The sequence below is a fragment of the Hirundo rustica genome, chromosome 8 (assembly GCF_015227805.2).
Source record: "Hirundo rustica isolate bHirRus1 chromosome 8, bHirRus1.pri.v3, whole genome shotgun sequence".
Classification (NCBI taxonomy): Eukaryota; Metazoa; Chordata; class Aves; order Passeriformes; family Hirundinidae; genus Hirundo; species Hirundo rustica.
The window spans coordinates 31005240-31022622 of record NC_053457.1 but is presented as its reverse complement, the minus strand read 5'-3'; the positions used below and the strand labels follow the sequence as shown (position 1 = coordinate 31022622).

The 17383-nt window shown below is 41.6% G+C and overlaps 1 protein-coding gene across 1 annotated transcript in view; it reads right to left on the bottom strand.

Moving 5' to 3' along the window:
- The window catches only part of PLPP4 (phospholipid phosphatase 4), a 50361-nt gene that overhangs the window by 5398 nt on the left and 27580 nt on the right, over positions 1-17383 (bottom strand). The window contains exon 6 of the mRNA XM_040071139.1: positions 3062-3232. Coding sequence (XP_039927073.1) covers positions 3062-3232 — 171 coding nt within the window. The remainder of the gene's footprint in view (positions 1-3061; positions 3233-17383) is intronic.

Here is a 17383-nt window from a genome sequence, read left to right as displayed (position 1 = left end):
AAGAGATGAGTTTGCTGCTCCATCTCCTTGAAATTCAAAGGGAGAACAGGAGCAGCTGTGAAGAACCAAGCCACAACCCCCTGGGTGCAGTTTTCCTCCACCATGCACAAAGCACACCATCGTACCCTGCCTCACAGCACAGTCCATAAATAATTCTGCTGAGATAGTACACACTGCAACGTGTTCCAAACTCCAGAGTGAACCTGCACCCTCCACATTTCTTCACACTCCTCCTTTTCTCTTCAACAGAGAGCTCAGGCCAGAAAAGGGTGGAGAGCTTTCTGTGCCTCCTGCCAGGCTGGCGAGGCAGCACCTCCCGCTCAGCCGTTTTGTGCTGGAGGCTCTCTCCAGCCCCAGTGTCACAGAGAAAAGGAGATTGATGAGTCCTGAAACAAGACAAGGCTCTGCTGGAAACCAGGAGGCTCCTCAGAGAACATGTCAAGGCCAATGGCTGGTGATGGAGCAGCTGCAGGAGCACAGCAGGATGAGAGAAAGCATGGCTGAGTTGGTTCTGGTGTGCTGGCTGCTGGGTGAGACAAGAAGGCGCTCAGGGGGACAGAGCAATGCAGCAATCCACTAAAATTCTTCCCCTGTACTGGGCACGGGTGAGGCTGCACCTCAAGTGCTGTGTCCAGCTCTGTCCCCTCAGTTCAGGGTGGACACTGAGTGCTGTGTCCAGTTTAGGATGGACACTGAGTGCTGTGTCCAGCTTAGGGTGGACACTGAGTGCTGTGTCCAGTTTAGGAAGGACACTGAGTGCTGTGTCCAGCTCTGTCCCCTCAGTTTAGAGTGGACACTGAGTGCTGTGTCCAGTTTAGGGTGGACATTGAGTGCTGTGTCCAGTTCTGTCCCCTCAGTTTAGGGTGGACATTGAGCTCTGTGTCCAGTTTAGGATGGACACTGAGTGCTGTGTCCAGTTTAGGATGGACACTGAGTGCTGTGTCCAGTTTAGGATGGACACTGAGTGCTGTGTCCAGTTTAGGATGGACACTGAGTGCTGTGTCCAGTTCAGGATGGACACTGAGTGCTGTGTCCAGTTCAGGATGGACACTGAGTGCTGTGTCCAGTTCAGGATGGACACTGAGTGCTGTGTCCAGCTCTGGCCCCTCAGTTTAGGGTGGATACTGAGTGCTGTGTCCAGTTTAGGATGGACACTGAGTGCTGTGTCCAGTTTAGGGTGGACACTGAGTGCTGTGCCCAGTTCAGGATGGACACTGAGTGCTGTGTCCAGCTCTGTCCCCTCAGTTTAGGGTGGACACTGAGTGCTGTGTCCAGTTTAGGGTGGACACTGAGTGCTGTGCCCAGTTTAGGGTGGACACTGAGTGCTGTGCCCAGTTTAGGGTGGACACTGAGTGCTGTGTCCAGCTCTGTCCCCTCAGTTCAGAGTGGACATTGAGACCCTTGAGCACTTCCAGAGGAGGGAACCAGGCTGGTGAGGGGCTGGGAGCACAAACCCTGTGAGGAAGGGCTGAGGGAGCTGGGGTTGTTCAGCCTGGAGAAAAGGAGACTCAGAGGTGACCTGATCACTCTCCACAACTCCCTGAAGGATGGCTGTGCTCAGCTGGGGTTGGTCTCTTTCTCCAGGCAGCACTGACAGAAGGAGAGGACACAGCCTCAAGCTGCACCGAGGAAAATATAGGCTGGATATTAGGAAGAAGTTTTTCACAGAAAGAGTGCTAAAGAACAGGAATGGTCTGCCCACGGAGGTGGTGGAGTCACCATCCTTGGATGTGTTTAAATAAAATCTGGATGTGGCACTGGGTGCCAGGGTTTGGTTGAGGTGTTGGGGCTGGGTTGAACTCGATGATCTTGGAGGTCTCTTCCAACCCAGTGATTCTGTGATTCTCTGAAATATGTGAAGGAACCAACAGACTGCTGCGCCTTTGTTCTGGGGTTTGGGGCCAGGTTTTGGTAGCAGAGGGAGCTACAGTGATGTCTTCTGGGAGAATCTGCTAGAAGCTTCTCCACACGCAACAGAGCCAACTCCAGCCAGCTACAGGATGGATCTGACACTGGCTGAGCACAGCAGGGATGTGGGAACATCTCTGGGACAGCAGATCTAAAAATCTGGAATAAAAATCTGGACAACTGCAATGGCATCTGGAGAGAGGAGTGAGAACATGTGAGAGAAACAGCCCTGCTGCCACCAAGGTCAGTGAGGAAGGAGGGGCAGGAGCTGCTCCTGGCACCGTGACAGCAACGGCTGAGTGATCTCTACCTCAACTTATCTTGACTCACGAACCTCTCACTGCATTTTCTCTCACCCTTCCAGCTGGGAAGGGGAGTGACAGGCCTGGTGTCCAGCCAGGGTCAGCCCACCACAGTGCTGGCAAACAGGAAACAGCATGTAACCCGCGTGAAATTGAAATTTCAGGTGATTGAAGGGAGCACTCAGGACCCTGAGGGGAGTCCAGTTTGCAAGGCCAGCAGCACAGGGCAAGCAATACCCCAGAAATCCAGGATGACCTACATAACAGCATCAGAAATACCATGCATGCTATTTCTTATAGGAACATAGGCACAAATAGGGAAAAAAAGTAATTACAGGCTGGTCTACTTAGCAGAAGACATGAGTAAAGCAAGGAAGTTACAAAGGTGACCATAAAGGGAGTCAAGACATGATGAAAGAAAGAATTGATAGCAGAGATTTCTGAACTGTCACACATGAGTGTGTTAGTGATAAAGAGCACAGCCTTCTACATCAGTTACATCTCACACCTGAATTCTGAAGGACTCTGAGAGCACAGTGAGAGATGCAGCTGATCTGACGGGGTGCTGCACTCCCAAAGTGCCTGCTGGGAGGGAGGAGAGGATGCTGTGGCAGGGGCCTGAGGCTCTGAAGGTTCAGAGTGGTCTGAAGGTTAGTGCTAGCTAATTCAACCTCACTAGGAAACCCCAGCATCAACCCAGGAGCGAGGAAAATCTATAGCACAGCAACGTGTTTTAACTCACACGATGTACTGGGAAAAAAAACCAGAAAAACAACCAACTAAAAATCAAAGAAATTCATGAGTAACTAAGAAAAAAACAAAGCAGGATAAAGGGTTTGTCCCTGTGTCACCTTGCCAGTGGTGTTTGTAGTCACACATCCGTGACAGGGCGATCATCATGGCGCAGTAGAGGGGCAGGATGGCTGCACAGAGCCTCCAGCTCTTCCCTCGGCCGCTCTCCGTGAAGCAGTGCAGCTTTCCAGCCAGGTAGAAGGTGGTGAAGCCAAGGCCTGAAAATGCAACTGATAAAGCAGAACACATCACTAGAGTAAATTGTAATTAACACTGACTTGGTTGGTTGGGATTTTTTTTTTTTTATTAAAGCAGCCACGACCTTGCAAACTTAAAGAAAATCACATTTTTGGGGAAATGAATGGGAAAAAATATTCTTCAACAAGATCCATGGCATACGTATATTCTCCACAGCAGTGGTGTTACCTATGGAATAATGCAAGCAACCAGGCAAGGGAACACTCAGAAGAAATTTGATGTTTTCATAATATACATACTCAGCTTTCACATAATCTGACACATCTGCAAACACTGCGTTGCCTCTAGACATTCACTTATCCCAAAGAAATTTAATTTTTTTCTTCCTTCAGCAATTTACCTTTTTCCTCTTGGGGACATCAGACACTAAATTAAACATTTAAGCAATTTTTAACATGAGTCACAAAAGCTTTCTCATGCTTCAACCTTCAGCACATCTTTCCTGATTTTAGACCTATTCTAAAACATTAAGGTTCAGAGCAGAAAAGGATCCAGACAGTTTGCACTGTAATTGAATTATATTTAAATGAGAGTTTTAGGTTCCATTACCCATTTGCTATAGAACATGCACAAGTGGCAGTGACGAGGGAACTCGGGCACCAAATTTCTGCACTGAACTTCTCTCCTGTGGCTGCTCTCACACCTTCCAGAGAGACAGTGGACAAGGAAAGGATTTGTTTGTATCATTTCATCTTCCAGATGAGTAAATGGAGCCACCAAAATTAATATTTGATATTAATATTTGATATGCAATATCAAATGCAATCCTGAAGCAAAAACTTTCCCACTCCAAAAATACCTTTATGTAATATTTCTGTTTTTCACCTCAGGTTGTTATTTTCTAGGTGAACTGAAATCTGGAGGCAGTATTCCCAGGCAGAAGAATCAATTGCTTCGTGATTTCATTTTCAGGCAATCGACAATTCCCAGCAATTTAGAGGCTTAAAGGAATATTGCCCAAACTCCAAAGTAGGTGTTCAGTTCACACAGACTCATATTTAGGATTACTGACCATACTGACCATATTTACCAGGCAATTTTACCAGCAATTGTCAGCCTGGTGCGCAGCAGCAGCAGATTTAGCTAGAAGGGCTTTAGCGAGAATCTGGTGATATTTTAAAACGACTCTTCCCCCGAAATCTGTGGGGTTCTTTTCAGGGTCTGCCACACTTCCAGCAGGAGGTGCTCATGGAAGCTCGGCAGGTTCTGTATTTGTAATAAATGCAGAGGCAGATCTTGGGTGGTTGATGTGTTCCTCTAAACTACAAAAGGCATAAGGAAGAGGGTCACAAACACCCCTCTGGAGGAACCCACACCTAATGTAAGAGGGGGGAAAAAAAAAAGCATAGTACTCTAACAATATATTAATATATAATACTAATGTTGTGGCTGCAGAACTAACATTGTGCAGAGAAGCCTTACACTGCAGAATTTCAGACTGACTTCCCTTACCCTGCAGTGTGCAAATCCAGGAAGAGCTGCTTGACAAAACAGCCCCAGTGCATGCAGAGTCAGCAGCAAAACCCACGGAATTAACAGCAAAAAGCTCTGGGAAGTGGGATATCCATTCTAAAAGTAACTGCAGAACTCGAGACAACTCAATTGCTGTGCACGCCATGGGGGCAACTTTGCCTGAAGGCTCTGTTTTGAAGATGTCAGTCAAGAACATTAAGAAAAACAATTCACTCCTCAAGAATCCTGGGCCTAGAGGTGATATTTATGCTGGAGAATTGGTCCATCAGTGGAATATATTTGAGCACTTTTTCCTGCACCACCTGGAGTCAATACATCACTGCATCACGAAGGAAATGCAAATACACACGTGCCCTGAAGGGTTACACCCTGCCTACTGTCCTAGTAAAAATTATTGAGAAAACAGATCCCAAAGATTCAGCAAAGCGATACAAATAACACTTCTAAGTTGCCCTCTTCCAGAAAATAAATGAAAATCTCTATATATAATGAAGAAAAAAGCAATATCAAATACCAACCAGCCCTTTTTGGAGACACTGATGTAAATGAATAGCAGAATATCAGTCTCAGTTAGTTTAAAACAATGTCAACACAAGAGACATGTGGATACCAATTGCAGACAGAAATATTTAATTGATTTTAAATGTTGTAAGAGGAGAAAGGAATGAGGAAATGAGATATTTTTGACAATTGGTGTAGCTAACTCAAATCAAAGTCCTGATGCCATAAGATGCTGAACTCAGGAAAAACTCCCGTGAGACAAGCCACAGGTTCTGCCAGGGCCTGTCAAAATGCTTTAAAATGCACTATCATTATTTGAATAAGTAAAAAATTACATTAGACTCAATTGTTCTGTTTGTTTCTAAGATGTTATTTTTAAAGAAATGAGTTCAGAAGGAATAAGGAGGATAACAGCTCCTGGAGACCCCACAGATCCCATCCAGACACCTGATTCCCTCCAGGGAGGGCATTTAGGTGTGCTGAAAAACCTCTCTGTGCAGACCAAATCAATTACCAAGTTGAAATGCATGAGGTGAAAAAACCGTAAACAAGAATCTGATCTAAAGCACCCCAAATAAATTATTCATTTAAAAATGTAATTGCTTTTGTGAGTGTTTCTCTGAAATTTAAACTATCCCAGGAGGATCCTCAGCCCCTCAAGTTTTAATGGATCCTTTGCTAAGCACACAATAAATGACTTCTTTACAGTTTTTGAACTAAAGAAAGCCCCTCAAGCTACTTAAGTGACATCAAATCACAAAACAGCCATCCGAATGGCCTTTGTAAGGACCAGATAAAACCATCCATCTCTTTGTCTGCAGAGCTTTATTTCTGCAGTGATTGCTGTACACTTCCCAAGTGCAAACACAGACTATTCATCACTGGAATTGCTTAGCAGCCTACCGAGGAATTCCAGCAGCTAGGGCTACTGCTGAATGTCTTCAGTTTCACACTGTTCAAAGACTGAAATGTTTATCTTTCTTGAAGGAAGAAGTATGACACCAAATGAGTGCATACATTTCAATGCTGAAATTCAATTCAAAGGGCATTTTGTAGAAGTACAAGTACCAAAGAATGTTATGAGCTTTTTATCACAAAATATTTTTTAATTTTTTTTTTCCAAGTGGGACAATCAATCACCTTCCCTTTGGCTTGGCTTTATCAATTTCTTCTCACAGAGAAAGACGGTTCAGCAGAAGCAACGTGAAAAGCACATCACAAAATACAAATGTACGAAGGGATGTGGGAAATAAAAGATGTTGGAGACACAGACATGTTAGAACAAAAACAGACTTATATTATCTGAAAAGCAAGAGCATTAGTCATTCGATTGTTTTTGCAACACTGTCACAGTGAATTCTTATGAACTTTTTTGGGGGTTTTTTGGTGATTTTTATTTTAATGTACCTTTCTAGATACCTCATCTCACCTGAAATTCATAAGGTGGACTCAGGATGAATCTCATTGCCACTAAAAAATGAGAACTAAGCTTTGATTTGTTCATTTCATGAACAAAACCAGCCTTTTTGTAAAAGTCCTAAAAGCGAACCTGTTCCTCAGCCTACTTTTCCATTTCTGCGGATAGAAACCTTGAAAAAATCCCCCTTCTCTGAGAACACAGCAAAAGAGAAGATTAAACCAGCTCAGATCCTGGAATTCCTTCTAGTAATTTCTCTTTTCAAGCACAGTATCTAAGCACAAGCCTCATATCCCTGCCTTTTCAGCTCTAGTACAAATCATGGTCGTGGAGGTATTTATGAGATATTTAACAACAAATAATCCCTACCAAAAGCAATTTTTTCTTCCTTGCATCACTCACTCAGGGGTGTGCACGCAATTTAAAACATGTTTGAAGGAGATTGGCCCAAGCATTCACATTAGCATGTAAAACACATTTAGGAGACAGGCTGAAGGCTTTCTCCATGTATAGGATTTTTTTACAGTGGAGGATCAGAATGCTTCTGTCAAACTCATGATCAGCAGGGTCAAGGAGTTTACTGGAATACACCAGTTTTTGTGCTGCAAGTAATCCCCCTAAATCCTTCAAAAAAGGAACTGGGGCACTACACCCAGCCTGAGCAGCAAGGGTTATACAGAAAATCACTGCTTCTCTGGTTCATGGTGGGGCACACACAGCAGGAATAGGAAAATGTTATTTGTTCCTGCAACACCACATGGTGTAAAGCAGTGAAGCCTGATCTATCCACCACCTGCAAGAGGAACTTTTCATTGGGGTTCGATGTGGAGAAGTAGAGTTTGGACAGGGAGAAGGCAAATGACTTTGAGCCTTCTCCACCCACACTTTCCAAGTGAAGCAGGACACCTGGGAGAAAGTGGACGCACAGCAGCATTGTACTGCCACTGAACTCAGTGGGCTCCAAAATTCCCAGAAACTCGAGAGAGACTTTTATACAACTCTCTTGAGAAAATCAGGGACTGGACAACTGGGTATATTCATTCCCAATTCAGTCTAGAATGAAGTTTGCTGTCTGAAGAGAGCAAAACTAGAGTTGCTCTCCATTCTGGAGTACACACTAGATTTGGGATTAATACCTTTAAACATACAAAGAAAAGGGAGAAAATATAATTTTTAGAAGTGCTAAATAACTGAGTTGTTCAGCAGGGATAAGATAAGGCTCTAGGGCAACCTGGCCCAGCGGGAGGTGTCCCTGTCTGTGGCAGGGGGAGGAACTGGATGATCTTTAATGTCCCTTCCAACCCAAACCCTGCAGTGACGCTCCACCCTTTGTGTAAAACAAATTCATAGAACATGTTGGCCAGGTAGGATAAATCCCAGTGAGGAACCTCTGCTGTACACTGCCAGGACTCCTGTATTAAACCCCACTTTTTTTTTTTTTTTTTTTTTTTTTTTTTTTTTTTTTTTTTTTTTTTTTAATTCAGAAAAAAAAGGAAAACCTTTTTGATGCTCGAAAGAGTTGATCTGTTTTTAAGGCTGGAAATCTAAACATTAATGAGTTCATTTCACAAGCCCCTCGTGGGTTCCAACAGCCCTTGTTGCTGAGTTTTCACAGGTAATTATGTCAGAGAAGAGGCAGAAGCATTAAACATAACCATTCCTGAGTATACTTAGAGTTTGAATTAAGAAGCCAATAAACCACGCAGGACTTCTGTTTTTCCTTGCGTATCTAAGAAATCCGTTTCATATTTCCCTGGATTCTTTTATAAAAGCATGAAATATTGCAGTGAGACAGTGCCATACAGCTGTTAATTAAGAGATTTATCTTGAAAATAGGGGAGTAGCAGCAATTACTGCCAAAAACCTGTGGCTTGCAGCTCGTTCGTTACTTAAGATGTTCATTTTCAAGTGAAAGAAATATGATTATCCTCCATGAAATTCCTAGCTAAAGATAATTAACAGTTCAAATTCAGATACCCAATATAATTACAAGTACTGAGGTAATATTTTATAAAAATTATCAGGACAGCAAACATTTCTATTGAAATCCAATAATTTCTTCACTCTGAAGCATATAAATCACTTTAATTTTTCAAACAAATGGATGTCTTTTAACACGTAAAAATAATTTCATTCTTACAACTGACTAATTTTAATTATTTAGGGGGAAAAAGGAGGAAGAGCTACCTGTCCTTTCATTCTAATGACATCATATTTCCCAGTCCCCTTTTTTCTTTGTAGTGGCACAGCAAGAAACACCACAAATGCTACGTTCATTTAATTAGTGCCTCATCAGGCAAGCCTAGTGTGAGCATAAATTATATAATCAGCTTTAATATCATCAGAGAAGGCAACTCCTTGGGGATAATACAGCAGTGATGCTCCATACAATGAGAACATAGAGTGGAGCAGTCAGTTGTGAAGAGGTAGAGATAAATAAATAAAATATTAACGAGCAGCCAGGCAGCAGCAAAGGTGCTGGGACGTTCTGAGAGTTGTTGTAGAGCCTTTATCTGGCTAAGAAGAAAATTCACACCCAGGCTGCTGTCACAGAGTTTATAACAGGTCCAGAGAAGCAAAAAACCCCAAGAGATTTCTCTCTATTTGTCTCAAAAGCGAGGAGGGGACTAGACAGAAACCTAATTTAGGAGTGATCCTGAGAATGCTTTCAGCCCAAATGAGCAGAGTTCAGCTGGGGGGAATGGGACACGTCCAAATTAATGCAGCACTGGTCTGTGATATCAGGACTGCAGCTGTTAGAGGTAAATTCGCATTTTCAAAGAATACTGTAGAACAACACACAGAATCAAGGCCAGATCCATGGATATTCACATCCAAATTATTCTCCTGCTCCCCATATCTAACTCCTACCCATCACCTGCCCTGCTGCAAGAGGCATTCTCTGCATACAGTGATATTTTTCATTGAGCTTCCAGCCTCCTTGCCCCACTAAGCAATGCCAGAAAGTGAGATCATCTCCTATTGTTTGACAGCATAAATATCTTTTCAACATTGCCTATTGACTTTTTTTGATATTTACATCAGCTAGTAGCTCAACTTGTTTAGACAGGACCTTCCTGTGTGCATCCACACAAACTCACTGGCTTCAAGCAAGTAACGAAGGCAGACAGAGCAGGGAACATAGAGAACAGAACAGAAAAGAACAGAATATTTCAGTTGGAAGGGACCAAGAGTTATCATCTATTCCTACTGCCACTGCAGGGCTGACCAAAAGCTGCAGCAAATTATTAAAAGCAGTGTCCAAATGCCTCTTGAACACAGACAGGTTTGGGAAACACTGCCCAGCTCTCTGGGAAGCCTCTTCCAGTGTCTGACCACCCTCTTGGGAAAGACATTTATTCTAATATCGAGTCTGAACCTCCCCTGGCACAGCTTTGAGCCATCCTCACGTGTCCTGTCACTGGATCCCAGGGTGAAGAGACCAGCAAAGACAGGCTAATAAAATGAAGAATAAAAAGAAGAAAAAAAAAAAAGCTTATCATATGGCAGAGAACTTGCATGACTGAGCAAGTGATGTTTTAACTCTTTAGTGATATTGAAATATTGTTAAATAAGACTTAATACGACTTAGCAGTTGTACTGAATCATATTTATTCCCAAGTGTCTGTGGACATGCTATGATAGCATAAACAATGGGACAATCATTCTGATTTCTATTTTCTGATCAATTCCCTCACTAAAATCATCCAGAGATTTCTTCCTTCCCCCCACCTCCCCTGATTTTTTTTTTTTTTTTAAATACTTCCCATGCTATTTCATCCACAAATCCAACTTGCATTGCCTTCCAACATGATTAGAAACCCTCAACATAATCATTCTCCAAAAGTTCCTGGTTGCTTATACAAAATGTAGGAACCAGACTGAGAGACATCTAAACCCCCTGTCTTAGTTCAGGTTGAAACAAAGGAAAACCGAAAATCTCAAGTGAACACCACCAGGCAAATCAGTCATTTCCAACAAAGCTGTAGTAGTTGTAAAAATATTTTGCATAAATATTTGGCATGTAGGTTTCATTTGAGAAAACACTGATGTCATTATTTTCTCAGTCTTCTGCAGAAGGAAGGAGAAAAAGATTACCTGCAATAGCTCGTGTTTTCTATGTAGAACTGACAGCATTAGCAAAATCCAAATGAAGCCTTTGCAGGTGCTTTTTCTTTTTTCTTTCTGGCATAAATAATATACTTGATTTCCTGCATTTATCTCATAGCTTTTATCTCAAGAGCCTTTTAATATCCCCTTGCTTTCAAGAGACCTAAATGAATGTTTTCAGAAAATGTTATGACTGAGATTTCTGCCGTGTGATAAATCAGTCAGCCACCTCTAAAGGAAGGTGCCTGGCATTTGAAGTTTATCATTCGATTTCAAGGGGTTTTCTTGAGTTATTTTTCTTTTGCTTATAGCAGATTTGTAGTTGGTACTCCCGATTTTAATGAAATAATTCTGGATTGACTCACAGCTATTTGCTTTAGAAGAACATGATCTTAATGTGAGTCAGGTCTATCCCTTTGCTGCTCAAATGGGCTTTGAGTGTGCAAGGAGGATTTGGAGACTGATCACAACTAATTCTTTTAGGGTGGAAAAGACCCACCCCAACTTATAAAGGTGAGTGCTCTGCAGGGAGTTTTAAATGCTCGTGGACACAGAATATTTGGGTTTATTTCCAAGTAGCTCTGGCATAGGTAGAACACTCTCCTGCATATTCTGACTTATTCTCACCATGGGCTGGAAGACCACACCACGTGCTGCAATGGCTGTTTCAAGGAATCCCAATATTTGCCAGCACCGTAGTGAGAATTTTTTCCTTAAAGACGGTCGGAAAAGTGATGTGCCAGCCTCCTCCGACTCCACAGCCTCCCATTTTCAGATCAAACTCGTGCTTTCTGACCCATTTCACACCAGAGAAGAGCTGTCACTACAGTTCACACATGGGAATTGATCCTTAGATCTCTGGTGTGACTCAGAGTCCTTTTAACCAAAAAGGTCAGAACAATGATCTTTACTTTAGATACAGCTGAAATCTACAGCATCACAACAAAGCCTTCTGCAGCCTGTGATATCAAGCATTTACCTTGACAACAGCTTACAAATTTTGCCTAAAAAAAGCTAAAGTTATGCAAAAAGAAAGGAAGAATTAGATAAAAAACATAATTAAGCAAACTGAACAGATATAATAACCAAGAAAGAGCAGCAGCTACTGGGAAAACTGGTTTATTTCAGCTAAGATCAGAGATTTACTTACACTTCCATTTTGTCTGTAAGTGCAAACTGTAGCTCAAAAGGCAAAGAAAATTTTTTTTTCCTTCACTTTTAAAGGGCCATTACTTTCTGAAGCATATCAAGACACCTTCATTCATCAAGGAGGTAATTAAGAAACATATGACAACAACACAGGTCACTGTTATTGTCCCCACAGTCTCTGCATTCTTCAATTCAGATTTCTGATTGAATTCTCTGATTTATTCAGCGATGTTCAAGAGTAATCTCTACAAACCTCTTTCAGCAATATAATAAAAAGAAAAACAAAAACACCCACATAAGAAATGAAAGCTCTCACACAGCTCGATGTTAACATTCATTCTGTATATATAAAATTGAGATGCTACCACAGAATCATTTCTTCAAAACTCCATTTTTTCCTTGCAAAAAGGAATGTCTAAAGTCAAGAAATATTTTTAATTTAAAAAAAAAAAATCAATGACACAATTTAACCAAAAGTCTACTTTTCAAATTAATTTAACTAAATTTCAGCTACAAAAATAAAAATTGCACGAGTGTTTTATTTATTTTGCTGCTGATACACCAATTTTATATAGGATATGTCAATTTTTAATTGATTTTATTCCCATAAATCCATCCAATCCAACGTGAAATTGCAAGTTCAATTATCTCTGCAGCCACTATGTTAAAATGATTAATTTTTAGTGAGTTTGGCTTCCAGTCAGTTGATGGGATCTTTCTCTCTCTCAGGGATCAATAACCAGCAGGAATCTCCTGAAATGCAGGTTCCTGGACTGGGGGAAGAACATGTGTGAGGTCAGGAAACAACTGGCACCAACTGAAGAACAGGAAATTGCATTTAAACTTAAGAAAGGTTTTCACTGGAAGAGTGGTCAGGCACTGGACCAGGTTTCCCTGTGAGATAAGGTGTGGAATCTCCACATTAAATCAAACTGGGAATCGTCCTCTGGAACCTTCTCGCCCTGACCCTGCTCTGAGCTGTGGCTGGAACTGCACAATTTCCAGAGGCATCCTTGTCCTCAGAGTTCTGTCAATCCAGCCATAAGTTGATATAAACCAGACTAACGAGTGATTATTCTTTTTTGCCACAGCAGACACACCAGCTTCAAGATGTCTGAATTGATGGCCAACACGGGCTCCATCTCCCCCTGACCCCCAAAACTCAGCAGTACAAGCTCCAAGGAGGTTAAAATAACCTCTCACCAAGCCACTGCTTTTGCTTCAGTGAACAGGCACCAAAACCATTTTCATGCAACTTCCTCTACTCTAATTCCTTAGCTGAAAAACACAGCTTCCATAGCTCTGGCCAATTCAGAATAACACATTTAAAAATAGTCACTAAATAAAGCTGAAGCCAAAACTGGCGACTGCAATCTACTTGCACATGTTTCGAGCAGAATAAGAGCCTAAAGGGAGTTATATCATGAAGAATTAATCACTTCCTCTAAGAAAACAAACAGGGTCAAGAATCTGGCATTAAATTCACAGAGGATTTTTGGTGTTTCTAAATAAATTTTGTTGTGTTACTATTATTTACCCGTATTTGCTTGTACAAGGACTCCATTACTACAATCACAGCAGCATATGGGACATCTCCCTATCTAGGATTTCATTTCGTCTTTTAAGCTAAACAACCCATTTTACTGAACAATATTTGAAGCAAGGCTATGATGCTGATTTGCTACTTACTGTTCTGCTAAGCAACATATGAACATAAACATTTAAGATATAACCATGAAGTTGTCCTGGTTTTGGCAATAAGCCAAGACTCATTTGTTATTTATTTTAAAATAAACACATATTACTTTTGCAGCACTTTTGTTTGCTGTTGGTGGCCTGTCTTCATCTATACAGGTGAAATCTGGGTCAAAGGTTCACTTAGAATGCAATGGATCAGGCTTTTCCTCCTTTGATTTAGAGCTCTGTATCCAAAACTTGATATCACCAACTTGGAAAGATGACCTGGATTCACATTTTAAGCCAGAATTCATTTCAGACAGCAAATGGAAAAAGATGTGGACAAAACCCAACTCATAAAATTTGGTAGAATCAGTTCTTATTTGTGCCATTGCCAGGAGATAAAGTGAAAAGAGAATTTGCCCTGTTATTTCCCCCACTCCTTCCAGCTGCCTGACTGGTGATGTGGGAACATCACAGGAAATTTACTGCTCAGATTCTTCTGCTCTCCTCTGAGAACTCCTTAGAGCTCCCAGGGCATTGCAACAATTTAAGCTGCAACTCATGAACCCTACTTGCTTTCAGAAATGTGAGCTCTGATATGGAAAACACGCTCAGGATTCCTGTCACCTTAATTAAACATGTTTTTGACATATGGCCCTCTGCTTGCAAGCAGAATCAGCCTTCCTTGTGCATGAAAAAACCCTGGTGGCTTCCAGGCAGAACATGTTCCCTGAAAAAATGTAGATATATTCTCCAAACGAAGATATTGACCCAATTATAGCAATTAAAACCAGTTATAACTAATCGCAATTAAAGACTAACACAGGATCTAGAAAGCTGACTTTCTCCCTCATGACCCCATGGTGGTAATACAAATTCCAAAACCTGTCTCCAAAATAAACTCAGACCTCCCTGTCCACACAAATACCAGACAATCAAATGCTCACCTCCTGTAGCCTGCACAGAGTGGCACATTGTGAAATATTCCTTGAGCTGACAAATACATAAAGCTACTGAAAGTAACAAAGAACTGTTAATTAAATGAACCTTACTGATTTCTTTTCCATTTTTAATTACTGCATATTTGGTCTACCTGGCATTGCTCCACTGGATAAAAACCTGGAATTACAAGCATTTATTTCCCATGCACATTGATTTTTAGATAAATAACACTCCAGGGCTCGTGAGCTCCTATTTTGTTTGTTGGGAGATTTTGTCAACCTGACACAAATGTCAAAATGACATCAGACATGAGATGAAAAGGAAGAAATCAATTATGAAAAGCTGCCTATGCATCCCATTAGTATAATATATGTCTGCAAATTCAGTGATCTTTTCAGGTGCCAGTTGTGCACTTGGCTTGTCCAATTAAATGTCCTGTGTTCGTTCACCTTAATTTTCCTCTTGCATGTGTTGCACTCAGTTAAAATTCTCTTTATCCATGCATCACATTTTTCAACGTTAGGGTTATGCTGGGTAACCATCACCAATAAAAGATCCCTACTGATTTCTGCACAACTTGTCCTGCTTGTTTCCTTGAATGCACCCAATCATTCTGTCTGTGTGTCCAGCCATTTGGCTGCTCATTTTTGAGCTTGCTGCTGCTGTTTCCATCTCATTGCAAGGAAGGAAAAATACACCTGGAGAGGTGGGGATGCCATGGGGCCTCTCCAAGGCAGGCTGCCCAAAGGTTCTCTGCAAGAAAACTCCTCAGAAGGCACACAGGAAGGACAAAGGCAGGAAAAATGCTGCATTTATGACCTTCACAAACATCACTGCACGGTGCCATCACAGGTGTTAACTTTAAGTTAGCAGAAGATTGCCAATGGATTATAAAACCGTGGACATACTAAAAAAGGAATAAACAAATGTATGTTCTGGAGTTATTTGGGGTGTAAGAATAGCAACATTTGTGCCACTCAGGAACACCTCTGAGCTGCTGGACGCAGGCAGGAGTCTGGGATCCCTACAGCCAAAGCTCCATTCCCACACACAAGACGGGCAATACACTGGAAAAGAAGCAAAATGGGTTCCAAACAATCCAAAAGACCCAGAGATTTCTTTGGTCCAGTGGAACATGCACGTCACTCTTTGGCTTTATGAAACAGCCATGCTCCACACATTTTTCCTCTCTGTATGACATGGACTCCCTGGCCCAGGGAGGTGAATCCAAGAAAATCATCCGTGCTCCAAGAAAGGAGAACTCTCCTTCAGGGCACAAGTTGGCTCTGAGAGTGGTTACAGGTGGTTCACAACATTTTTATGGAGTAAGCAAGGTCAAGCCAGGCCAGCAGGGACTGCCAGTGCTGTCACTCTTGATACGCATCCCTGCGTTTTACGCTCTCACAGCTCCCCATTTACAGCACCAGAGATTTTCTTGTTAAAGGCTTCGTCTTGCATGGGTGAGGTTTTAGATTCTGGTATAACAAAGCTTGTGATTGACAGCCTATCCTAGAAATGCCTCAAGAAAAACTGCTCTGAAGATGAGAATGGCTCTTGACTGGAGCTTCTAACCCCTCTTTATGAGCTGCCTGGCAGCTTTTATTTGTGATTTATTTTCCTCATGGGTTCAAGTGAAGTAGGAAATACCAAACCGTTGTGGGCTCCTTGTAACTATCATGCCAAGAGAGGTAATAGAGTTTATGTCAGCTCTCATCCGCACCACTTACATTTGTGCAGTCATGAAAAGAGAAAAAATAATCCCCCAAACACTAACAGAAACAAACAAACAAACAAACAAACAAACAAAACCCCTTTTTGGTGCTGTTTCATGAATTTCGCAACACACGGGGAAGGGATGACAGAAATCTAGAGAGTGGAACTCCTTCACTTTACCTCATAACAATCTTGTGTTGAAGGAAGAGAGAAAGGTGCCAAGAAAAAGTTTTGGACTGAGATTATGGAAGGAAATTTTGTGAATACCTACGGGTTAAGAAGACAGGAAGGACAGTTTTTAAAATTGAGCTAAGAAAATGGAAAATTATACCACGATTTGCAAACATGAATTATTATATCCCAAGCATCCTCATTGCTTTACAAGTGTAGGAAAGCAGTATAATGATGTGCTTCCCATAATACTCTTTTGGTTTCCACTCTTTATACTCTTGGTAATGAACTAACAGCAAGAAACTCAATTAATGATCACAACTATAAGCTATTCTCGATAAGAGTGACAATTTTGGTTATCGAAATAATTTTGCTGCAGAGAAGAAGGGTTAGCATTGTATGATTGTCAAATTAAATGCTTTCCTTCTCCATTATGAGACTAAAATATGTATGGATTTTTAAGGCTTGTCAGAGATTTAGATATTATAACATCAGGCTTCAAACAGCTAAGTAGTTCAAGCAGCTGCAGAATTGCCTCACTCTAAGACACGCTTACCAAGTGATAAAAAATACTGATTTCATAATATCTCTTCATTCTTACGACATTTTAATAAAAGGCTTTGTGGTGGGAAATAGAGTCAACTCAGCCACACACTAATCTTATGTCAGTGATGGAGAAAGCTGCTCTCATAATTTTGATCTAAAAACTCTGGGACATCATTCTGCTCCAATAAATTTGGTGTGAGCTGCAGCACTCAGTGTTTACACAACCAGTGCCAGGTAAAAGGAAAACCCCAGGATTCCCTCTGTGGCTGCCCCACTGGCTTGGGACTAAAGCTTCTAACATATCCACAAACATCTACTGCTCTCTTACTTATTTCTGTGACTCAAAGAAGAAAGAAAGAGCAAAATCAGCTCACTATTTCACTCATCTCATCACCTGACTTGTTTGCCATATATACTTCTG